General features: G+C 44.5%; 1 protein-coding gene across 4 annotated transcripts in view; it reads left to right on the forward strand.

Annotated features, from left to right (window-relative positions):
- Window positions 1-25,881, forward strand: part of CEP152 (centrosomal protein 152) — a 108,941-nt gene that overhangs the window by 37,015 nt on the left and 46,045 nt on the right. For 3 of the 4 annotated variants that reach the window (XM_068275422.1, XM_068275420.1, XM_068275424.1), the window contains exons 10-19: window positions 1,287-1,434; window positions 1,537-1,628; window positions 4,548-4,699; window positions 7,174-7,384; window positions 8,102-8,173; window positions 11,186-11,316; window positions 20,746-20,874; window positions 20,968-21,103; window positions 21,195-21,386; window positions 22,204-22,461. In XM_068275422.1, the coding sequence (XP_068131523.1) occupies window positions 1,287-1,434; window positions 1,537-1,628; window positions 4,548-4,699; window positions 7,174-7,384; window positions 8,102-8,173; window positions 11,186-11,316; window positions 20,746-20,874; window positions 20,968-21,103; window positions 21,195-21,386; window positions 22,204-22,461 (1,521 nt within the window). The remainder of the gene's footprint in view (window positions 1-1,286; window positions 1,435-1,536; window positions 1,629-4,547; window positions 4,700-7,173; window positions 7,385-8,101; window positions 8,174-11,185; window positions 11,317-20,745; window positions 20,875-20,967; window positions 21,104-21,194; window positions 21,387-22,203; window positions 22,462-25,881) is intronic. The other variant, XM_068275423.1, reaches the window with a different exon arrangement.

The raw sequence follows: 25,881 nt of genomic DNA on the forward strand, positions 1-25,881 counted from the left end.
TGACCTGAACCCCGTAGAGAATCTGTGGGGTATTGTGAAGAGAAAGTTGAGAGACGCAAGGCCCAACACTCTGGATGAGCTTAAGGCCGCTATCGAAGCATCCTGGGCCTCCATAACACCTGAGCAGTGCCACAGGCTGATTGCCTTCATGCCACGCCGCATTGAAGCAGTCATTTCTGCAAAAGGATTCCCGAGCATGTATTGAGTGCATAACTGAACATAATTATTTGAAGGTTGACTTTTTTTGTTTTAAAAACACTTTTCTTTTATTGGTCGGATGAAATATGCTAATTTTTTGAGATAGGAATTTTGGGTCTTTATGAGCTGTATGCCAAAATCATCAATATTAACCACCCTGGCGTTCTATTAAGATCGCCAGGGCGGCTGCATGAGGGTTTTTTTTTTTTTAAATAAAAAAAAAACTATTTCATGCAGCCAACTGAAAGTTGGCTGCATGAAAGCCCACTAGATGGCGCTCCGGAGGCGTTCTTCTGATCGCCTCCGGCGGCCAAAAGTAACACGGAAGGCCGCAATGAGCAGCCTTCCGTGTTTGGCTTCTCCTGTCGCCATGGCGACGAGCGGAGTGACGTCATGGACGTCAGCCGACGTCCTGACGTCAGCCGCCTCCGATCCAGCCCTTAGCGCTGGCCGGAACTTTTTGTTCAGGCTGCGCAGGGCTCAGGCGGCTGGGGGGACCCTCTTTCGCCGCTGCTCGCGGCGGATCGCCGCAGAGCGGCGGCGATCGGGCAGCACACGCGGCTGGCAAAGTGCCGGCTGCGTGTGCTGCTCTTTATTTCATCAAAATCGGCCCAGCAGGGCCTGAGCGGCACCCTCTGGCGGTAATGGACGAGCTGAGCTCGTCCATACCGCTAAGGTGGTTAACAATAAAAGGCTTGGAACTACTTCAGTTGTGTGTAATGAATCTAAAATATATGAAAGTCTAATGTTTATCAGTACATTACAGAAAATAATCAACTTTATCACAATATGCTAAAAGATCCTGTGTGTGTGTGTATGTATGTATGTATGTATGTATGTATGTATGTATGTATGTATGTATGTATGTATGTATGTATGTATGTATATATATATATATATATATATATATATATATATATATATATATATATATATATATATATATATATATATATATATATATATATATATATATATATATATATATATATATATATATATATATCATTATTTTGCACTGGGTAGATTGTACTGTATACTTTCCTAATGTTTTGAAATTCTTGTTTTTATGGCTGTTACTTGAACAGAAAGATATTTGCAGTCGACTAGAGAGTCAGCTAAAGCATTCAGAAAGACTGCAAGAAGAAACAAAATTGGATAAAACAGAAATCATTAACCGCTTGTCTAGGAGTCTGGAGGAAAGTCAGAAGCAATGTGCACAGCTCTTACATACTGGTAATATGGTTGGATAAGAATTCCATGTTGTCTTGTAAATGGTGTATTCTGTCTTGGATACTGTTTTGCTGTTTCTAATCTTTCAAGTATTTTAATCTGCAGGTTCATTTCAAGAAGCTACGCAGTTAAGATTGCAGCTACAGCAAGTCCAGTCGTCAAAGACAATCAGCGATGGCATGAACAAGGCACTGCAGGTCAATTTCTATTTTTACTGCAGTTTTTATTTTTGTAAATTTTTTTTTTTTCTTTTTGTAAATTTTTTTTTTTTTATTGAAGTTTTTTTGCATGTAGAAGAAAAAACAGAATCAATTAAACCCTCACCCCAAAACCACCCACCCCACCAACACCTCAATCCCATGCAGTCCGTCATTGTGTATTGCCGGTAATAGTCGTAGTGGATTCATGGTTTTTAAGGTATTTCATCCAAGGGGACCACACCATGTCAAATTTTGTTGGGCAGTTTCTATGTAAATAAGTCAGCATATACAGTGGAGGAAATAATTATTTGACCCCTCACTGATTTTGTAAGTTTGTCCAATGACAAAGAAATGAAAAGTCTCAGAACAGTATCATTTCAATGGTAGGTTTATTTTAACAGTGGCAGATAGCACATCAAATGGAAAATCGAAAAAATAACCTCAAATGAAAGATAGCAACTGATTTGCATTTCATTGAGTGAAATAAGTTTTTGAACCCTCTAACAATAAAAGACTTAATACTTAGTGGAAAAACCCTTGTTTGCAAGCACAGAGGTCAAACGTTTCTTGTAATTGATGACCAAGTTTGCACACATTTTAGGAGGAATGTTGGTCCACTCCTCTTTGCAGATCAACTCTATATCCCTAAGGTTTTGAGGCTGTCTCTGTGCAACTCTGAGCTTGAGCTCCCTCCATAGGTTTTCTATTGGATTAAGGTCCGGAGACTGACTAGGCCACTCCATGACCTTAATGTGCTTCTTCTTACTCCTTTGTTGCCTTTGCTGTATGTTTAGGGTCATTGTCGTGCTGGAACACCCATCCACGACCCATTTTCAGTTTCCTGGCAGAGGGAAGGAGGTTGTCGTTCAGGATTTCATGATACATGGCTCCGTCCATTTTCCCGTTAATGCGATTAAGTTGTCCTGTGCCCTTAGCAGAAAAACACCCCCAAAGCAAAATGTTTCCACCCCCATGCTTGACGGTGGGGACGGTGTTTTGGGGGTCATAGGCAGCATTTTTCTTCCTCCAAACACAGCGAGTTGAGTTAATGCCAAAGAGCTCTATTTTGGTCTCATCAGACCACAGCACCTTCTCCCAGTCACTCACAGAACCATTCAGGTGTTCATTGGCAAACTTCAGACGGGCCTGCACATGTGCCTTCTTGAGCAGGGGGACCTTGCGAGCCCTGCAGGATTTTAATCCATTGCGGTGTAATGTGTTTCCAATGGTTTTCTTGGTGACTGTGGTCCCTGCTAATTTGAGGTCATTCACTAACTCCTCCCATGTAGTTCTAGGATGCTTTTTCACCTTTCTCAGAGCCATTGACGCCCTACGAGGTGAGTTCTTGCGTGGAGCCCCAGAGCGAGGTCGATTGATGGTCATTTTGTGCTCCTTCCGTTTTCGAACAATCGCACCAACAGTTGTCACCTTCTCTCCCAGCTTCTTGCTAATGCTTTTGTAGCCCATTCCAGCCTTGTGCAGGTCTACAATTTTGTCTCTGACATCCTTGGACAGCTCTTTGGTCTTTCCCATGTTGGAGAGTTTGGAGTCTGCTTGATTGATTCTGTGGACAGGTGTCTTTTATACAGGTGACTAGTTAAGACAGGTGTCCTTAATGAGGGTGACTAATTGAGTAGAAGTGTCTAACCACTCTGTGGGAGCCAGAACTCTTAATAGTTCGCAGGGGTTTCATAAACTTATTTCACTCAATGAAATGCAAATCAGTTGCTATCTTTTATTTAAGGTTATTTTTTCGATTTTCCTTTTGATGTGCTATCTGCCACTGTTAAAATAAACCTACCATTGAAATGATACTGTTCTGAGACTTTTCATTTCTTTGTCATTGGACAAACTTACAAAATCAGTGAGGGGTCAAATAATTATTTCCTCCACTGTACATGGGAATTGAGGCTAGAACCAATTTAATCCAGCCAGCGGATGTTAGAGGTTGAGGTTGGATCCAATGCAGTATGATCAGTTTATGTGCATACCCGTGTTTCCCCGAAAATAAGTCACTGTCTTATATTAATTTTTGCTCCAAAAGATGTGCTAGGGCTTATTTGCAGAGGATGTCTTATTTTTGGGGTGAACACTGGTAGTTTTCCTATACAAAATGTATATACTGCATGCCATGCTGAAACACAAGCAGCATGTACAGATCTCGTGGTTTGCACATATTGGCTCTCACTTACAAGAAATTGATTCTGCTGATCATGTGAGTAAGAGTCTGTTTCCTGCAGGAAGAGAACTCTGTCAGGCTCCCCAGCGCTATGATAGGTGAAGCTGTGTGTCCTGGGAAGAGGTGAAGTGCTGCTGATGCTTTTCACGATAGATCAGGAGGGCTGGCTCCAACAAAAACACAAATTGCCTGACACATATACAGGATTGTAGAACTCACATTATACTGCTGCTCTCCTGTATCCAGGCTTTGTATTGAGCGTGACTTGCTGGTGTCATGTGGGCTGCTGCTAGGGCTTACATTCGGGGGATGTCTTGTATTTCAAGCATGCTAGGAATTCCTGCTTGGGCTTATTCTCAGGGGAGGTCTTACTTTATGGGGAAACACAGTAGAAGCATAAGATATTTTACAGAACAACTTTATTTCTGAAAGTGACTATCTCCCTGACAATCCCCAGCAACAAAGGCTTTGGGTCAGTATCAACATGGGTGTCAAAGACCTTGCTTAAAACCTTTGCTACTTGGGACCAGAAGTAAACCTTTTTTAACTTGGTAGCAAGAAGAGTCTTATGAACAAGGCACTGCAGGTCAATTTCTACTTTTAATGCAGGTTTTAATTTTGTAAACCTTATTTTACCAAGTAGCGATAACCGTTTTAAACCCTTTTTTTTCTGTGTACAATTGTTCTGAGCAATACATTTTAAAAGTAGCACAATTCATTTATTTTTTTTAATTTAGGAAGAAATAAATGAACTTAAGGAGCAAATTCGAATGTATGAGTCTGCAGCTAAACTAGGAGTTTATATTGGTGAAGAGCAAGAACAACTCTCTGACTCTTATGTAGATTTGGGCATTAAGAAAATAAACTGGCAAAAGTCCCATTTCCAAAGGTATGTGTTATAGTGGCCTATAAGTGGACACACAAAGCCGATTGCAAGACCTCTTTGTTGCTTACATTTTGGATTCATCGATTTTGACTTGGTTTTTAAGTTCAACTGGGCTGTGAAATGTATCGGTGTCCTAACGGTTACACTGTGAGGAATTCAGCTGAAGGATGTATGTGAAACAATCATCAAATTAACATTTTAATGGCATAAATGTATAGAAGATGGTTGCAAACGTAGCTTAATATACATACGCTTTTATGTCTTGTCTGCTAGGCATGGTCAATAAGATGCAATTAGCTCCGAGTTGATACAGAATTATACAAGTTTATGAGCTTGAAAATGGATCAATCAAACTTTACTTGCTTAATCAATATCTCAATCAAATATTCATCAGCTATGCTGTGGGATTTAATAGAGTTTACTTACATTCTGTGTTTTCATATCTAATGTTTTAAATTTGTTAAAGGGAACCTGAGGTGGGGATTTAAACATAAACAAATAACAATGCTACCTGATCTGTGGGGACTGGGTGGATCAGGTAGCTGCAATCTCTGTCGCTCCAGTGGCCTGCCATCCATTAATTTAGTTTTTGTGACCCCCCTGGGGTCATGATACTGGAGGAGCTGCTCTGTGTGTCTCACACAGAGCAGCGGGCAGGGAGACGGGTGAGCGGCAGAGCTGCCCAATGGCAGCTAGGGAAGGCCTGCAGGAATGCCCCCAGTAGACATTTAGCAGGGCTTGCCTCTCCTCATTCCCCTTGAGATTGGCAACAAGCTGCATGTCGCCAGTTTAGGCGGTGATAGCGTTTGGGGGGGGGGGGGGGGGGCAGAGGTATGTCCTGCAGCAGGGAACATACCTCTGTGCCCCATCCCACCCCCTGCACCGCCTTGGGTATACTTTAACCACTTAAGCCCACAGGGTTGTTTATTTTTTGCATCTGAGCAACTTTCACCTCCCATTCACTTGCCAATAACTTTATCACTACTCATCACAATTAATTGATCTATATCTTGTTTTTTCTGCCACCAATTAGGCTTTCTTTGGGTGGTACATTTTGCTAAGCATTAAAGGGACTCCGAGCTCACGAAAAAAAGAAAAGTTGTACTCACCAGGGGCTTTCTCCAGCCCAGTGCTGGTCGGGAGGTCCCACGCCGGCGTCCTGGCTCCTCTCCTTCTCCCCGCTCCGGTATAGCTGACAGGCCGCAGCCCGGGCGACACTCGGTGGAGTGTCGGGCTGCAGCTTCCGCGTATGACGCGGATTACGTCACACGCCGGCCGCCTCGCGTCATCACGGCGGCCGGCGTGAAAGTACTGCGCATGCGCGATTAAAGCGCGCATGCGCAGTACTTTCACGCCGGCCGCCGTGATGACGCGAGGCGGCCGGCGTGTGACGTAATCCGCGTCATACGCGGAAGCTGCAGCCCGACACTCCACCGAGTGTCGCCCGGGCTGCGGCCTGTCAGCTATACCGGAGCGGGGAGAAGGAGAGGAGCCAGGACGCCGGCGTGGGACCTCCCGACCAGCACTGGGCTGGAGAAAGCCCCTGGTGAGTACAGCTTTCCTTTTTTTCGTGAGCTCGGAGTCCCTTTAATTTATTCTAAATCCATTTTAACCGGAAGATTAAGAAAGAAATGGAAAAAAATAATTTCTCAGTTTTGGGCCATTATAGTTTGAAATTAATACATGCTACCGTAATAAAAACCCATGTATTTTATTTGCCCATTTGTCCCGCTTATTGCACCATTTAAATTATGTCCCTATCACAATGTATGGCGCCGATATTTTATTTGGAAATAAAGGTGCATTTTTTCAATTTGCGTCATCACTATTTACAAGCCCATAAATTAAAAAATTATATTAATATACTCCTTTGACATGCATATTTAAAAAGTTCAGATCCTTAGGTAACTATTTATGTTGTAATTTTTTTTTTTAATTAAAAATGTTATTTGGGTAATTTGTGGTATTGGAGGTAAACAGCTAATTTTAGATGTAAAATAATGTATTTGTTTAATAAAAAATAGATGTGGGTGTAGTTTTACTATTTGGACACAAGATGGCCACTGTCAAAGTCCAGGAAGCGTGATCGTACGCTTCCAGGAAGTATTAGGAGGATGGGAAACTTTTTGTAACACAGAAAAACTGCAGCCTCTTAGCTGTCGGCTTTTCTGCAGGGGGTTTCAATCAATGAATGGGATCTATAATCCCATTCATTGATCCCTGGGCTAACGGCCGGCGGCGGGAGCGTGCGCGGCCCGCGGGGGTGCGCGTAGCCCATCTGGACGAGAATGTTCATCCAGATGGGCTTAAGTGGTTAAAAACATCTAGTAGTGTATGGTTACCTGAAGGCATTCATTTGTATGCAGTTTGACAAACTGTAGCTTTCTTTGTAAACTGTTGTTCCCAATGCTTTAATTTGAATTCCACACTAATTGTTCAATTTTGGTAAACACGACTTTTCTCTAATGTCCACGCAGGTCAGTGCGCACCAATGGTGTCCGGAAAGACCTATCATCTGACGATGTTGTTACAGAGCTAAAAATGGAACTTGAGCGTTGCATGACAAGTAATAAATCAAAGCGGCTTCAGATTGTTCAGCTGCAGTCAGATCTGAAAGCTTCCCAATCAAAAACTGAAGAACTGAAACAGCTGCTCGACAAGGCAGAAAAAGAAGTAAAAGACTATACAGTGAGTAATTCTGTGCTGTTAGAGAATGGCTATACAGGAGGGGGAGAGGAAACAGTACTGAGTGTGTGTAGATCATGTGGCATATTCTGCAATGTTCCCCAGTATTTATGAAGCATACTGCTAAATGTATGTTAGCATGAATGTCTGATTATGCTGGTGATTAGAGGCGTGCATGTGGATGGGAACCGGAATACTAGCACAGCAATCTGGCATATTGCAATGGAACAGAGTTGTCCTTGGACATGGGGACACTGTTGATACCATGGTAGTCTGTACACATTTCTGTTGTATTGGTCCCATCCTTGTGCATACATCTGGCACTGGTACTGTGAAAATGCAGGACCTGATAACAGTAAGTTATCTCCTCAGTTTTCCTAAATTTACAAAATATTGTTTTTCAGCATTTTGTTGAGTTTCTTGATTGGGTAAAGGGACACAGAAGGGGCAACCATAAAAGACATTTGTGAATCCAGATGTTCAAAGAATCTTTTTGGATGGGTGGAATGTGCTCTTCAAAAAAAACTGCACTGAGAAGCCTTATTGGCTAGGAAGTGTTTTCTGACATGTACTGCTTTCTGATGGGGATTCTATATAGGATTAAAGAATGTTGGGTATTGCATGGATAACCATATTAGAAATTGAACACAAAATGTAAAATTGTATGTAATAATTCACAGAAACGTTGATAGACCTATTGATACTGCTTCCCCCTTCCAGCCCACAGCCACTAGAGATCAGGAGATTCAAAGTCTGCGGGAGTATAACCAGAAACTACAGCAAGAAGTTGAGGTATGCTACATGCACTTTGGGTCCTATGGGAGAAAAGTGCTTTACAAATGTTTTGTTGTTGTTGTACACAATTTTATGCTGGTTGGTAAAAGTGAGGTCTGTCATCAAATGAGACTTTAAAAAGTATGAAGTAGAATAAGATACAATAAAATCAGTGTACTTCCACCCCTAAATATTACAACAAATACATTCAAAACAAACAGATGATGGGGTTTTTTTTTGAACCAAAATTCTCTTATTTATTCTTCATTCACAATATCTTCAAATTGCAGACAAGATGTATGGGTACAAATTCAGAGTTGCAATTCACACTCAAGGTTGCTTAAAGGAGTCACCAGGGAAGATTTAATTAAATAAGTGCTACTTACCGGGGGCTTCCTCCAGCCCCAAGCTCCCAGCATGTCCCTCGCCGCAGCTCTGCCGCCCGGAGCGGACTGCGCAGGCGCAGTAGTTCTGTGCCTGCGCAGTCCGCTCCGACCCACGTGGTGGTGATTGACAGCACCGCTCGCGCAGGCGCAGTACAGGCCGACCTGGAGGTCACCCTGACGTCATCGCCGGGGATCGGGACGGCGCTACGGCGAACAACTGACTGCAGAGCTGCGGCGAGGGACATGCTGGGAGCTTGGGGCTGGAGGAAGCCCCCGGTAAGTAGCACTTATTTTATTAAATCTTCCCTGATGACTCCTTTAAGAATTGTGGTTCAAAAAAAAAAAAATCATCTGTTTACCTCTCCTCTGTCAGTCTCGCCACTCCCAGCCTCCTGCATCGCTCCGTTCCACGTCCCTTCCCTCGCCGCTGATTGGAGGGAAGGGACGCTGGCGGGACTGGAGCGATGCAGGGGAGCAGCCAAGACTGACAGAGGAGAGGTAAACACAGCCGCACAGCGCGGCTGTGAGTTATGGGATATTGCAGAGCGCAGGGGGGCTTAGGAGCGATCTATATAGCAACAGAGGCTGGGCTCTATAGACAGACCCAGCCTCTGTATGGGGATTTCATTCCCAGAACCCCGCCTCGGGTTCTCTTTAATGCTCATGCTTAAAGGAGAACAGCCTAAACAAACTTACTGTCACTGTTACATTAGTTACGTTAATTAAAATAGATAGTTAATATAATCTCTTACCCACCCTGTCTTAAAAGAACAGGCAAATGTTTGTGATTTCATGGGGGCAGCCATCTTTTTGGTTGAAAGGAGGTGACAGGGAGCATGAGACACAGTTCCAACTGTCCTGTGTCCTGAGCACCCCTCCTAGCTGCGCACGCTAGGCTTCAAACCTCAAATTAAAAAAAAAAAGAAGAAAAAAAAGCAGGAGAACAACTTCAGAAATTCCATCATGCCTTGCACGGCATCGGGAAAAATGCCCGCGCAGTTTTCTTCTGTGCAGCTAAAAATGAGGCTTGGATAACAAAAACAAAGTTCTGATGCTGTGAATTTGTTAAAGGGCAACTATCGTGAATCATTTAATTTTTAATTACCTCACTGTAGATATAGTAAGTATATAGAAGCTTTGCTATGTCTTTATTTTTGTTTTTTGTCATGGCCCTTTAATTTTCCACATCTCATTCTAATCTGTTTCCGTCAGTCCCTGACCTAATGCTGACGGACTTTTGTAACTGAAAAGACATTGCAGGGGGAGCCTTGTCAGGTTTGAAAAAAAAAAAACAGATGGTTTATCCCTGCTTTCCCTAACTACCCAAACTGTACAGTTCGAGCTCACCTCCTGCTCTTCCTCTCTCATGAGCCTTTACTGCAGAAGGAACACCCCCCCCCCCTCCCCCAACTCCAGGCATCCTGCAGGCATTGAGGGAGGCAGCTGTCAGCACAGACTCTGTTGCAATGAGCCACTCTTCCTTTCCATCCTTTGGCTGAGGGTTTGCCAGTGCCGGGTTCATGGGTGATTGGTTCATTTGAGCCGGTTCTTTCCAGTGAGTTGAGTGATCAGAGTGATTCAGTGAGTTGAGTGATTCAGCTGTGTGTGTGCAGCTGCATTTCCTTTCTCCCATCACTGAACTGATTCAGTTCAGTGTGATAAGTCGGATCACTCAACTCACAGGAAAGAATCGGCTCAAATGAACTCATGAACCGGACATCACTACACGTCTCATTACCCGCACATCATCGCTGACAAACCTTGGGGGTGGGCGGGGTGTCCTTCTGCAGTAACATCTCATGAATGGGGGAAGACAGGCAGGAGGTGAGCTTGTACTGTACAGTTTGTGTAGTTAGGGAGAGCAGGGATAAACAATCCTCTTTTTTTTTTTTCCTTTTTTTTCAGAACCTGACAAGGCTCCCCCTGCAATGACATTGCAGTTACAAAAGTCCGTCAGCGTTCGGTCAGGGACTGACGGAAACAGCTTACAGTGAGATGTGGAAAATGAAAGGGCCATGACAAAAAAAAAAATACACAGCAAGGCTTCTATATACTTGCCTATATCTACAGTGAGGTAATTAAAAATGAAATGATTTACGATAGTGGTCCTTTAAAGAAACACCAAGCCTTTTCAGTGCTGCTGAGTAGATTTTTAGTCTGGAGGTTCACTTTAACTCTCACTGTATAGGATGATGTCTGTAGATGGCCTGAGAAGCAACATATTCATTCAGGAATGTGGAATTTCAAAGGAATTGTATTTAGCAAAGAAGTGACATCTGAACTTTCTGGGTATTACAGAAAATCCTAAAATCCTAGAAGGTTGTAAATTGAAATACATTTTTCCTTTTTATAACTAAGGTCAAGTTAACTTTTTTAAAGTGTAATTATTCTATGCAAATTGTTGTTGTTATGGTTCATCTTCGAGCTACCAAATAAGTAAAACCAGAAAAAGAAAAATGTCTGTTTGCTTGTCTGGTGCAGAGGATAGAGACCCGACCATGTTGTTACAAAGAAAGGCCCCCAGTAAAGTAAAACTACTATTTTTCTTGGAATAGTGTTTTAGCAAAAACTAAGCCCAAGTATGGCTTTATAGTATGATACTTCTAATCTTACACATTGATTTTTTTTCCTTGTGTTTTATTAGCAACATGTGTTGCATATTAAAGAGCTTACTTTAAGTGAAGAAAAACTGAAGGCAGCCAATCAACAGCTCTGTACTGAAATGAGGGAAATGATTCAAGACTTTGATAAAGATAAAAAGGAATCCATTGAAAGGCAAGTGTAAAACCTTACTATATTTCCTGTGTTCTCTTGTAGGCGAAGGCCCAGTGCAGACACAGCTTTATGTATGCATTTACCATGTTCACCTAAATAAATATCATGTATGAAAAAAAAGTGTTGTAAAAGCTTTGTAGCCTTTGCATTTGCAAAATTAAAATAGGAAAATATTAGCTGTGCCATTTCATAGATCTTTGTTTCTCCTTGGCAACCAATAGCCCCTTGCTCACTTCCAATCTTCTGGGCTTCTGATGTAGAAAGCCATTTGAATTCTAAATTAAAATGAGGCTTAAAATGAGGCTTAATTAACGAAGGTGTGAACACTGGATGGGACGGGTTGCATAGCGCACTACTGCACTTCTTCCTTCCGGCTTGAAGGAGGAAGTGTGGTAGCGAGTCTTGGAACGTGTCCCATAGGTCACATGCGAGTGGATTGAGACGCATAGAAGCCGACGGACTTCTGGGTAAGTAACCCCCTGTCTCCCATGCTCACGCCTTGAGTTAATTCAGCCTCATTTTCATTTCGAATTTGATTGGCTGTCTCCTCGGAAACCCATCGCTGCTTCCAGTCAGTCTGTAACTTTAGGTCACATGGGCATGCAGTGGCAGAGTGGTTGTTTTGACAGCTGAAACACTATCTCAGTGATAGTGATCAGTCTGGCCATATAGCTGTTTTAGCTGTGCTGCTAAAGATGTTACTAAAGTGCTTATGGCCAAGTCTTTGTAATATCGGTACAGAATGGTTGCGATAATTGTTACTTTTCAAGTAGATTTTTTTTATCCTAGTTTTTCCAAAGGCTGCTGATAAGGTGAAGAAGTTGCTGCATATACTTTTATTATATACATGTATATATCTTCCGCAGCGCGCTGTACAGAGTATATTGTCTTGTCACTTAACTGTTCCTCTGGAGCGCTTACAATCGAATCCCTACCATAGTCATATGTCTATGCATGTATCGTGTGGTGCATGTATCGTAGTCTAGGGCCAATTTTTAAAGGGAATCCAATTAACTTATCTGTATGTTTTTAGGGTGTAAAAGGAAACTGGAGTTCCCAGAGTAAACCGACACAGACACCAACATACAAACTCAGTGCAGATGTTGACCTGACTGGGTTATGAACCGGGGGCCCATCGCTGCAAGGCGAGAGCGCTATCCACTACGTCACCATGCTGCCCACATTTACCTGCACTATTGTCAGACATTTTAGGTCTAAAAACATTAAATAACAATCAGTCCATGTTTGGCTAGCTTAAATGTGATGCATTCATTGTAATTCCAGTCTAATAAATTATACATTATAGCTTTAAATCTATTGAGGGTGAAATCCAACAGACTAGTCACTTAGGTTCACAGTGGGTAGGAGCTGCGTTAAAATGCCATGAACCGAAAAAGTCACACCACATGTAACACGACCGTTGTGTCACAGGCAGTGAAGCATACAGTCAATAAAAAGTATGCTTCTCTACCACTGTTTAACGTATGCATTATGCTGTAATTCACTGTGTTGGAATACTGTAATCCGTTGGATCGTACTGGCTGCACTCTGAACGTTGCATTGACCTACTATTGCAGTGTAAAGTCACACCGCAAAGTTGAGTAAGTTGATGTATGAGTGTCCTCTCTGCTGCTATCTTTATTTCTGCTTTTATAGTCTCTGGATGGAAAAAGAGAATTGCTGCTCTAGACTTGCACCCCTCGTGTGTTTCTTGTTGCCTAAACTCTTTTGAGTCTGATAAATCCTCAGCAAAAAAGCAAGCATCAAAGTGGATGAAGGGCTCTGGGGCATGTTAGGGACTGATGATTAGAGCGAATCGATTAGATGCTAATAATTTTCAGTTGATGCAAATTTTGTAGTAATTTTAAGCAAATATATGCATTTTGAAATTTGACCTACTGCAGTTTGGTCCTGTTCCAAGCTGCATAAATTATCTTAAAATGAACAAAAGCTAACTTCAACTCAATATAAGCATTTCACTGCCCATCTTTACTTATGACTCTATCAAACAGAGGTTTTACTGAAGTCATGCTAGGTCCAGGGCCCCCTACAAGCGGTTTATCGACTTCGGAAACTGCTTGTGATTTTCATGACCTCTTAAAACTTAGAACTACCGGTAATCATTTTCCCACCGTCTGTCTACCTTTCTGTCTGATATAACAATAAATGTTAATAATACCTCTTTAACTTCAGTTCCCAAAGCACAATGGGTAATATCTGACTCCTCTCTCTTTTATTCCTCACATTCACTCCCTAACCAGTTCCTGGAATCTCAATTAAAAAACAAATGTTTGCATCCAACCTTTTTCTCACCCAAGATACTGCTAAAGTGTTAGTACATGCTCTTTTATTATCTCGTTTGGACTATTATAATGTACAGTACATGGACTACCAACTTACAGACTGGCACTGCTCAAATCTGTACTTGCTTGACTTAATCATCTTTCTTCTTGCTGCTCCTCTCTGTGAAGTTCTTCATTGGCTGTCAATTAACGAGAGGCAGTGGCGTACCTAGGTCATTTGACACCCGGTGCTGGGTATTAAAAGACACCCCCCCCCCCCCCCAAAAAAATGGGCGTGGCTATAAATTGCGGTGGAAAATGGGCATGGCCATGACAAGATGAGGGCGGAGCTAACTAATTTAAAGTGAACCCGGGATGAGAGTGATATGGAGGCTGTACCCCCAGGAGGGGGAAGCAGGGCTAGATGGAGGGGCTGTGAAGGCAGCGGTGGGGAGGGGAGACATATCCCCCCCTCCCTCACCTGGGACCCCTCCTTCTGCCTCTCTCGTCCCCCTCCAGAATAGCGGCCCCAGTATAGCTAGTATAGTTGCCCCCAATATAGCTAGTATAGTTGCCCTTAGTGTAGGTAATATAGTTGCCCCCAGTATAGCTGCCCCCAGTATAGCTAGTACAGTTGCCCCCAGTGTAGCTAGTATAGTTGCCCCCAGTGAAGCTAGTTGCCTCCAATGAAGTTAGTATAGTTGCCCCAGTATAGTTAGTATAGTTGCCCCAGTATAGCTAGTATGGTCGCCCCAGCCAGTATAGCTAGTGTAGTTGCCCCCAGACAGTATAGCTAGTATAGTTGCCCCCAGACAGTATAGCTAGTATAGTTGCCCCCAGCCAGTACAGCTAGTATAGTTGCCCCCAGCCAGTACAGCTAGTATAGTTGCCCCCAGCCAGTACAGCTAGTATAGTTGCCCCCAGCCAGTACAGCTAGTATAGTTGCCCCCAGCCAGTACACCTAGTATAGTTGCCCCCAGCCAGTATAGCTAGTATAGTTGCCCCCAGCCAGTACACCTAGTATAGTTGCCCCCAGCCAGTATAGCTAGTATAGTTGCCCCCCAGCCAGGATAGCTGCCCCCAGTATAGCTAGTATAGTTGCCCCAGCCAGTATAGCTAGTATAGTTGCCCCAGCCAGTATAGTTGTCCCCAGTATAGCTAGTATAGTTTGGTTGCCCCCAGTATAGCTAGTATAGTTTAGTTGCCCCAGTATAGCTAATATAGTTGCCCCCAGTAAGTATAGTTGTCCCCAGGAAGCTAGTATAGTTGCCCCCAGTATGGCTAGTATAGTTGCCCCCAGTATGGCTAGTATAGTTGCCCCCAGTATGGCTAGTATAGTTGCCCCCAGTATAGCTGGTATAGTTGCCCCCAGTAAGCTAGTATAGTTGCCCCCAGTGTAGGTGCCCCAGGAGGGGGAAGCAGGGCTAGATGGAGTGACTGTGGAGGTAGCGGTGGGGAGATCCAAGTGTCATGACGTTACAGGTCTCCGCCTCCAATGCCGCCCACTGTGCTTCCGCTAATCAGGAAGCACAGTGGGCGGCATTGAAGACGGAGACCTGTAACGTCATGACGCTGCGCTCCACGCTTGGAACGCGGAAATCAAGTAAGTAATTGTCCATACGCCCAGAGGTGAGAGCCTGGGGTGCCTGGAACCTGGGTGCAAGATTTTCTCTGGCGCCTATGGGAGTGGTTAAATTAACCGCGCCCAACCACATAACCACACACATGTCCTGCCTCATCACACCCACACCTTGCACCTCTTTACGCATGCATGCGATACTCCATTCCTACCCCTCTTCCATGGGCTTGCTCCTGGCTGGCTTTGGCTGCCTGCGAGTCTCTGGACTGATTCAGGCTGAGAGGCTCTGCGAGTGCGACACAGTCACACACTGCGTATTTATGGCTGCCTGCGGCCACCCTACTCTCGCTCGCTATCGTCGGCTCCTCCCCCCGCCAAGCCCAAGTGTGAGGTGGGCTGCCTGTATCTTTCCCGTTGCGCCACGCAGCCTGCCAGTGTTGCCAACCTTTCACGTTATTTTTTACTGACAAATACCTAAAAATTTACGGACAAAAGATTATTTTTACTGACAAAATTTCCCCACTAAATGCACATAAGAGACAGCGTTTCACCAGTAAATGCACGTAATGACAGACAGCCTTTCACCAGTAAATGCACATAATAAGAAACCGCTTTTCACCAGTAAATGCACATAAGAGACAGCTTTTCACCAGCAAATGCACATAATAAGAGACCGCTTTTCACCAGTAAATGCACATAATAGGAGACCGCTTTTCACCAGTAAATGCACATAATAAGAGACCGCTTTTCACCAGTAAATGCACATAATAAGAAACCGCTTTTCACCAGTAAATGCACATAATAAGAAACCGCTTTTCACCAGTAAATGCACATAATAAGAGACAGCTTTTCACCAGCAAATGCACATAATAAGAGACAGCTTTTCACCAGTAAATGCACATAATGACAAACAGCCAGTGTCCCCAGTATATGTAGCCAGCCTGGACCCCCTTTAGGTAGTGAGTGACAGGGAGCCCCTTTAGGTAGTGAGTGACAGGGAGCCCTTTAGGTAGTGAGTGACAGGGAGCCCTTTAGGTAGTGAGTGACAGGTGCCCCCAGTCTAGGTAGGTAGTGAGTGACAGGGACCCCCCAGTGAGTGACAGGTGCCCCCAGGCTAGCTAGGTAGTGAGTGACAGGGACCCCCAGTGAGTGACAGGTGCCCCCAGGCTAGCTAGGTAGTGAGTGACAGGGACCCCCAGTGACTGACAGGTGCCCCAAGGCTAGGTAGGTAGTGAGTGACAGGTGCCCCCAGTGAGTGACAGGTGCCCCCAGGCTAGGTAGGTAGTGAGTGACAGGGACTCCCAGTGAGTGACAGGTGCCCCCAGGCTAGGTAGGTAGTGAGTGAAAGGTGCCCCCAGTGAGTGACAGGTGCCCCCAGGCTAGGTAGGTAGTGAGTGACAGGGACCCCCAGTGAGTGACAGGTGCCCCCAGGCTAGGTAGGTAGTGAGTGACAGGGACCCCCAGTAAGTGACAGGTGCCCCCAGGCTAGGTAGGTAGTGAGTGACAGGGACCCCCAGTGAGTGACAGGTGCCCCCAGGCTAGGTAGGCAGTGAGTGACAGGGACCCCCAGTGAGTGACAGGTGCCCCCAGGCTAGGTAGGTAGTGAGTGACAGGGACCCCCAGTGACAGGTGCCCCAAGGCTAGGTAGGTAGTGGGTGACAGGGACCCCCAGTAAGTGACAGGTGCCCCCAGGCTAGGTAGGTAGTGAGTGACAGGGACCCCCAGTGAGTGACAGGTTCCCCAAGGCTAGGTAGGTAGTGAGTGACAGGTGCCCCCAGGCTAGGTAGGTAGTGAGTGACAGGGACTCCCAGTGAGTGACAGGTGCCCCCAGGCTAGGTAGGTAGTGAGTGAAAGGTGCCCCCAGTGAGTGACAGGTGCCCCCAGGCTAGGTAGGTAGTGAGTGACAGGGACCCCCAGTGAGTGACAGGTGCCCCCAGGCTAGGTAGGTAGTGAGTGACAGGGACCCCCAGTGAGTGACAGGTGCCCCCAGGCTAGGTAGGTAGTGTGACAGGTGCCCCCAGTGAGTGACAGGTGCCCCCAGGCTAGGTAGGTAGTGGGTGACAGGGACCCCCAGTAAGTGACAGGTGCCCCCAGGCTAGGTAGGTAGTGGGTGACAGGGACCCCCAGTAAGTGACAGGTGCCCCCAGGCTAGGTAGGTAGTGAGTGACAGGGACCCCCAGTAAGTGACAGGTGCCCCCAGGCTAGGTAGGTAGTGAGTGACAGGGACCCCCAGTGAGTGACAGGTGCCCCCAGGCTAGGTAGGTAGTGAGTGACAGGGACCCCTCACCTCCCAGCAGCAGCAGACCTCTCTATCAGTGGGCGACCCGACCTTAGAGCGGGCGGCGGGCGCACCGCAATGCGGAAGTGATGTCACTTCCGCATGAGCGGTGTCCGCTAGGTCCTAGCGCCGGCGCCCGCTCTATCTGGCCGCACGCTGATGAGGTCTGATGCTGCAGGCGGCCAGGGGGAGAGAGCGGCGACCGAGGGGGAGGCAGCGGACACCGGGTGAAGACCAGACTGGGGGCAAGCACAGCCCGGCGCCTGGGTGCAATGCACCAACAGCACTCGCCCAGGCGCGGCCCTGCCTCCGGCCGCCCCGCACTTGTCGCCGCAATTCTGGAGGGGGAGAGAGGCAGAAGGAGGGGTCCCAGGTGAGGGAGGGGGGGATATTTCTCCCCTCCCCACCGCTGCCTCCACAGCCCCTCCTTCTAGCCCTGCTTCTCCGTCCGGCTGTGCTGCTGTGGGGGGTCGTGGCGACACCCCCCTGGGTGTCTGACACCCGGTGCGCCCCGCCCTCCTGCGCTCTATTGTAGGGACGCCACTGACGAGAGGATCCATTTTAAACTTTTAACTCTAACCTACAAATATCTCTCTCTCTCTCTCTCTCTCTCTCCCCCCCCCCCCCCCCTCGCTAGTTTCCAGATACCGACCCAACCGCAATCTTAGATCTGCACACAACCTTCTTTTGTCCTTCTCTAGAATCACCTCCTCGCATTCAGGTATACAATATTTCTTATGTGCTTCACCCCTCCTCTGGAATCCTCTGCCACAACTCATCCAGCACTCTCTAACTTATGAAATCTTGAAACACTTTTTAAAACCCACTTTTCCTGACGAGCATACACTCTAACTTAGGGCATTCTTCCTTTGACTTCTGGCCAAGTTGTACTCCTTAGGCCTGTTACACCTCTACAACGCATGCAGGAGCCGTTCTCCTGCACGCGTTTTACTAGCCTGCGGCTGTCATCGGGAACCTGCGGTGCGACGCTGAGTAGCGGCGGTAGTGTCAATTAATCCGACGGCGAAACGCCGATTTCCCGACGATAAAATGCGCCGGGATGCGTCGTACCGCAACGCATCGAAACGCAGCGTCTGGTGTGAAGGGTAAAATGAAAGTCTATGGACTTTCCTTTTACCTTGGTTAACTCAAAGGCCTCAATTCACTAAGCTTTATCAAACACTTTACCAAACGTTTGATAATTTACCTCATGGGTAAAATTTAATTTTGAATTCACTAAGGTGTTACAGATGTATTGAATGTTTTATCGATAAAACATTCGATAAATATATAACACCTTAGTGAATTCAAAATTAGATTTTACCCATGAGGTCAATTATCAAACGTTCGGTAAAGTGTTTGATAAAGCTTAGTGAATTGAGGCCAAAGTATAGACTTTGCGTTAAAACGCTGAAAAAGGGCTCTGGTGTGAAAAAGCCCTTACTAGATAACCTAAAAACACACACTGCCTCTAGATATGGATGGGTATTTGATACTACCCCGCTTTTGTCTCTCGGTCTCCCCCCCCCCTTAGATTGTAAGCTCGCAAGGGCAATAAAAATAGGACAATAGGACAGGTTTGATCATAGTAGGTCCAGGACAATTAGGAATTCCCCATTGGACGTGATAGCTGCTGCTCTTATAAATCTGTTTGATCTTATTCCTGAGACCAGCACTGTAAGGCGATTGTAATCATTTTACACTCTCTAATTGTAAGGTATGCACCATTTCTTTCTCCAACAAAAGCTTTTTCTTAGTAATATTTTAAACTAGCAGCAGACTGTTTATGACCACTAGAGGGAAGAATGGTGAAAGGGAAGTGAATGCCCAGTAACTATGAAATTTTTCCCTTATATGTACTGGCAAAGATCTTATGAATTCCATCTATGTAGAAAATGTAGTGTTTTGTACAAAGAACGTTGTCAGTATTTGAAAATAAGATCTGATTGATAGTATAGTGTGCGGTAATGCATAGTGTCCCTTTTAGATCATAAGCTTGTATGGACCACACCTTTCCTCTTGTTGTAACTTATGAATTAATTAATTTAGCCTCACGATGTAGCAGGATGGATATGTCTTTCTTTTTAGAACCATAGTGTCTATCACTGTTTTTTTGGTTTTGAAAGTATGATACCTTTTTGGGATGGTCAGTATTGTCCCAACGTTCTTCACTATAGTTGCCTTAACTATTGTCCCTTTGATATTTTTTTTGATGAATAAATGAACTAATTTACTGTGCGCCACACTTTACTCCTGTCCCTTCAAATTGCAATATAATGATTTTAAGTGCTATCTAGTCAAAATGTCCTTTTCTGTGTGACAGCTACACTGATAGTATAGCGTAATTGCTACCGCACCAATGGCTGTAGACGTGCAATAATACCCTCTGGAGTCACAAGATACTGTCATTCACTCCATCTGAGTTGCACCATCTAAAACGGTTCTTTATTAGGCTTTTTTTAAACGTTCACAGCATTTTAAAATTCCATCTGTGGGTAAGTAAAAAATGATGACGCACAGGCGTTTCGGGCCATTCTCGGACCTTTTTCAAATCAGGACAGACTTGAAAAAGGACCGAGAATGGCCCGAAACGCCTGTGCCTTCATCATTTTTGACTTACCCACAGATGGAATTTTAAAATGCTGTGAACTTTAAAAAAAAAGCCTAATAAAGAACCGTTTTAGATGGTGCAAATCGTATGGAGTGAGCTACACTGATAGTAAGCAGCAATTTTTTTCCCAATTGTCTTATCAGTACAGCTCTCTGTCAGAATTGTATATGACATAAGTATGCAGAATGGCTGCTTTCATTACAAGTGTCTTGTGGGGTGATGAGGATATGGCAGGTGATATCGCTTCTAAAACCCAATCTACATGATACGATTCTTTGTGCGAGTCGATTACGATTCTCTTTACGATTCGATTAAATCCGACATGTCCAATCGGGATTCGATTAAATTCGATTTACCATTGCAGAACAAAGCCAAATCAAATCCAGTCCCGATCGGACATGTCGGATATAATCGGATCGTAAATAGAATCGTAATCGAATCACACAAAGAATTGTATTGTGTAGATGGGGCTTAAGACAGGTTGTATCTTGTGGGGAGGGTATGGCAAGTGATATAACCATATCGGCAATATGGAGCTTTGGGGACAGATTTGAATTGTACGCTATGCCAGATTCTACTGTATTAGTTTTCTAATTTTCAAATTCTCATAATTGGGACAAAGTTGTACAATTTTTATGGCTGCTTTGTTTTTTTTTCTGATCACTTCATGTTTTTGCAGGTGTGAGAGAACATATGAGCAGTATCATGAAGACATTAAGACTAATTTGAAAATGGAATTTAATCAGACATTTGAAGCAGAAAAAGCTCAGTTGTGCCAGACATATGAGTCAAAAATAGTCCAGATGCAGTAAGTTTGCCTTAATCGAATACTTTAGACTCAAAGCAGAATTGAGTTGTCCGATCCTGATCACAGATTATGTCTCTTCCTCCTGTGCTGTAGATCGCACATTAGTGAGCTGTGTAATGAGATGACTGCAGTGCAGGAATGTTACATCGCAGTATGTAAAGAGAAGGATACTCTGGAGGACACCATACGTGACAGTCTAAAAGAAGAATTTCAGCTAAATCAAGAAAGGGTATTTTTGTTTTGTTTTTTATATTCCTGTTTGCATATGTGCATTTGGTCTTTTCACCTAAAACCATTTCTATATGGACATTTATTTACAGTGGAGAGAGGAACTGTTGAAAGACAAAGAACTTTCATTGCAGGCTCTAAAAATGGAGCTAGAGGACAAACATCAGTCTGCTGTAGCCATGATGACCGCTCAGTGGCAGCGAGAGAGGGAAGAGGAGATTAAGAGACAAACTGAGATTCAGCTGGCACAAGCAAAAGAAGATTGGGTCAGGCAGCATCAGCAGGTGCATGTTTCTTTAACAGCATTTTCAAGGGTGTAGTCCTATCTCAGTATTACTAGTTAACTTTGGGTCAACTTGTTCTCTGTCTTCTTATTAATCCAGTGCAGTTTGTATCACCTGTGATCTTCTGTTGAGCAAATCCTTAAAGAGACTCTGAAGCCTCTTTTTTTACTTTCTTTTGTTTAACAATCCTCTTCAGCTTCAATGCCAGAGTTAAATCGCTGCATCCCCGCAACAGAGGAGGGATTTATTACCAGAGATAAGCCCTGCAAAGCTCCCGGGCTCGCACGGCTTCACTTCCTAAAAGAGGCAGAGCTTTACACTGTACCTCCTGCCTCCGCAGTCAATCTCTGCGGATCGCCGCCTCTCCCCGCCCCTCTCAATCTTCTTTCCCTGAGAGGGGCGGGGAGGAAGCGGAGATTGATTGCAGAGAGGCTGAGCTACAGCTCAAAGCTCAGCCTCTCCAGGAAGAAAAGCCCTGCGAGCCAGGGCAACATGATCTGCGACCTGCAAAGTCGTAGAACTTTGCAGGTCATTTTCTAGTTAATAAATCACTCCTCTGCCGCGGGGATACGGCGATTTAACTCTGGCATTAAAGCTGAAGAGGATTGTTAAACAAAACAAGGTAAAAAGACTTCAGAGTCTTTTAACTAAACCAGTAATCCCAAGACCCTTTATAGATTCTGCCACGCCCCTCCACCGCAGTTGTAATATGGGTGTGCAACACTGTGTGTATTACAACTGCTAGATAGATAATATTACATTTTGTGCTATCGTGACAATTGGTGTAAACACTTCCTTCTTTTTTTTTTTTTTTAAGGAAACCTTGATAAAAATACAAGACATTGAAAATGAATGGAAAGGTAAACTAGACATGGCATTACAGCACGCCAGAGAGACACCAGTGCACAGTTTAGAAAACCATGCAGTACAGACTGACCAATCATTTACCACAGGAACAGAACAGATGGATAACTTGAAGCTTAAACTCCAGAATGCTGTGCTAGACAAAGAGAGAGCAGTTCAGCAGGCTTGTATGGAACTCGAGTTAAAGCATCGGGAGGATCTCTCCAATCAGGTACTTTTTACATTAAAGTGTACATTTTAAAATGTAAAAATAACACGTCTCACATTGTTTGTTGTAGAGGAGATTCATTAATAATGTCTCTTGTTTCTTCTTTAAAGGACAACTGAAGTGAGAAGAATATGGAGGCGGCCATATGTATTTCCTGTTAAACAATACCAGTTGCCTGGCTGCCCTACTGCTCTATTTAGCTGCAGTAGTGTCTGAACAATACCTGAAACAAGCATGCAGCTAATTTTTGTCAGATCTGAATGTCAAAAACACCTGATCTGCTGCATGCTTGTTCAGGGTCTATGGCTAAATGTATTAGAGGCAGAGGATCAGCAGAATAGCCAGGAAACTGGTATTGCTTAAAAGGAAATAAATGTCAGCCTCCATATCCCTCTCACTTCAGCTGTCCTTTAACCCTCTTTGGCTTTTTTTTTTTTTACAATCCGATAGTGATCACTGTGATTACTGACTGGCACACGGAGATCAACTGTCATTAGGCAACTGAGTTTAATGGCAATGAAAGAGTGAAATGTACGCCCTGACAGGTATAAGAAGGCCCAAACTGGGTGTACATTTCAATCGGCTGTATCCAGAAGAGGTTAAAATCGATTTTAGCATAAGCGTCACTGTTCACTAAGCCTCCCTGACATTGCCTAAAGATCCAGTATGTCCAAGTGACACCCAAATGCATTGATTTCTCACTCACCTTGATTGGCAGAAGCCACTCTGTTGTGTGCTGTGCATCATCTGATGTGTGCCATGCATCGTCCTGCATCCTCTCTCCATAGTAACAGATGCTTCCCTAGCCTCTAGCTAGTGCAGCCTCCAGCTCGAATTATCGCCCAAGGGATCGAGTCCTAATTCTTGTGTACATCGTACGTGTGTACAAGGCTTTAAAGTCTTTAACTCAAACCTGACGTAATGATGACTACCGTAATTTTATGTAGCTTACTAAAGTTACCTTAACCTAGAACTGAGTCTCATATTATTCAGTTTAAGTGCTTTCTTTTAAGTCTTGATTATAGACAGCAGCTGATCAGACTTCCCCCCCCCCCCCCCCCCTTTTTTTCCCCACTAGAGGGATGTCCTGCTGGGGGGTGGTCTGATCGCCGCCGCTTTGTGTGGCCGAGCGGGGCTCCTCAAAGCCCCCCTCCGCGGCGCTATTCCTCCCTCTCCTTCCCTCCCTCCGCTTTGCTCCATGGGCGGCACAGGGCGGCGATCCGTCCTGTACCGCCTCTGATAGGCTTCAGCCTATCAGACGGCGGCGATCCCCGGCCAATCAGAGGCCGGGGATCGCCGATCTCCTTTATGGCGCTGTTGCGACAGCAGTGCTGTATGATGTAAACACAGGGGATTTCTTCCCCGCGTGTTTACATTTCGCCTGTGTGCCGCGATCGGAGGCTCGCAGGCTGTTCACGGAGACACCCTCCGTTAACTGACATGGAACTCATGAAAACACCACTGCGACCTGCCGACGCCTATCGGCGTTAGGCGGTGGTTAACCACTATACCCCCAGCGGTGCGGATTTCTCCGTCCCTTTCTCCACCCTGTTAAAGAGACACTGAAGCGAAAAAAAAAATATGATATGATTTGTATGTGTAGTACAGCTAAGAAATAAAACATTAAGATCAGATCCATCAGTCTAATTGTTTCCAGTACAGGAAGAGTTAAAGGATACCACAACTGACATGTGGCATAATGAGATAGACATGGGTATGTACAGTGCCTAGCACACAAATAACTATGCTGTGTTCCTTTTTTTCTTTCTCTGCCTGAAAGAGGTAAATATCAGGTATGTAAGTGGCTGACTCAGTCCTGACTCAGACAGGAAGTGACTACAGTGTGACCTTCACTGATAAGAAATTCCAACTATAAAACACTTTCCTAGAAGAAAATGGCTTCTGAGAGCAAGAAAGAGATAAAAAAAGGGGGAAATTCTTATCAGTGAGGGTCACACTGTAGTCACTTCCTGTCTGAGTCAGGACTGAGTCAGCCACTTACATACCTGATATTTACCTCTTTCAGGCAGAGAAAGAAAAAAAAGAGCACAGCATAGTTATTTGTGTGCTAGGCACTGTACATAGCCATGTCTATCTCATTATGCCACATGTCAGTTGTGGTATCCTTTAAGAAACTCCAGTTGTTATCTCTATACAAAAAAAGTCATTATCTCTACTGACTTTCAAAGTCCTGGAGAGGGCTGTTTTCTGACTTGTATTATCTCAACTGTTAGTTAACTATTTACTTTTCCTCTGGCAGAGGAGAGGTCATTAGTTCACAGACTGCTCTGAAAGAATCATTTTAAATGCTGAGTGTTGTGTAATCTTCACATATTAGAGAATGCCCCTGCTAAACCGCCGCAATAGCGCCGCTAAACGGGGGTCCCTTCACCCCCAAACCCCCCACTGCGACACTTGGTCGCAGACTTGGTCGCTCCTGGAGGCAGGGCTAACGGCTGCAGCCCTGCCTCCAGTCACGTCTATCAGCGGCGCATCGCCGCCTCTCCCCCGCCCCTCTCAGTGAAGGAAGACTGAGAGGGGCGGGGGAGAGGCGGAGATACGCGCTGACAGACGTGCGTGGGGCAGGGCTGCGGCGGTTAGCCCTGCCCCAACCAGGAAGCGCTCCCCCGCATTACGGAGGGGATTTGGGGGATCAGAGACCCCCGTTAAGCCGCGGGATAGCGGCGGTTTAGCAGGGGCACATATCTATGAGGTCTGAAGCGAGATTTATTCTCGCTTCAGACTCTCTTTAACTCATTGACTCCCACACTACCCAATTTTTTTTATTATTTTTTTTGTAATAAAAAAAAATACAATTAAAAAAAATAAACATAAATAGTTACCTTAGGGACTGAACTTTTTAAATATTTATTTCAAGAGGGTATAACACTGTTACTTTATAAACTATGGGCTTGTAATTAGGGATGGATGCGAAACTGAAAAAAAGACACCTTTATTTCCAAATAAAATATTGGCGCCAAACATTGTGATAGGGACATAATTTAAACGGTTTTAAAACTGGGACAAATGGACAAATTTAATGGGTTTTAATTACAGTAGCATGCATTATTTAAAAACTATAATGGCCGAAAACTGAGACGACATGATTTTTTTCCCCACATTTTTCCTATTTTCCCATTAAAACACATTTTAGAATAAAATAATTCTTGGCATAATGTCCTACCTAAAGAAAGCCTAATTGGTGGCGAAAAAAACAAGATATAGTTCATTTCATTGCGATAAGTAATAATAAAGTTATAGATGAATGAATGGAAGGAGCGCTGAAAGTTAAAAATTGCTCTGGTGTTTCAGGGGTAAAACCCCTCAGTTGGGAAGTGTTTAACCACTTGAGGACTGCAGTGTTAAACCCCCCAAAAGACCAGGCTATTTTTTACTTATTTGGCCACTGCAGCTTTAAGGGCA

Source organism: Hyperolius riggenbachi, chromosome 3 (assembly GCF_040937935.1).
Source record: "Hyperolius riggenbachi isolate aHypRig1 chromosome 3, aHypRig1.pri, whole genome shotgun sequence".
Taxonomy (NCBI): domain Eukaryota; kingdom Metazoa; phylum Chordata; class Amphibia; order Anura; family Hyperoliidae; genus Hyperolius; species Hyperolius riggenbachi.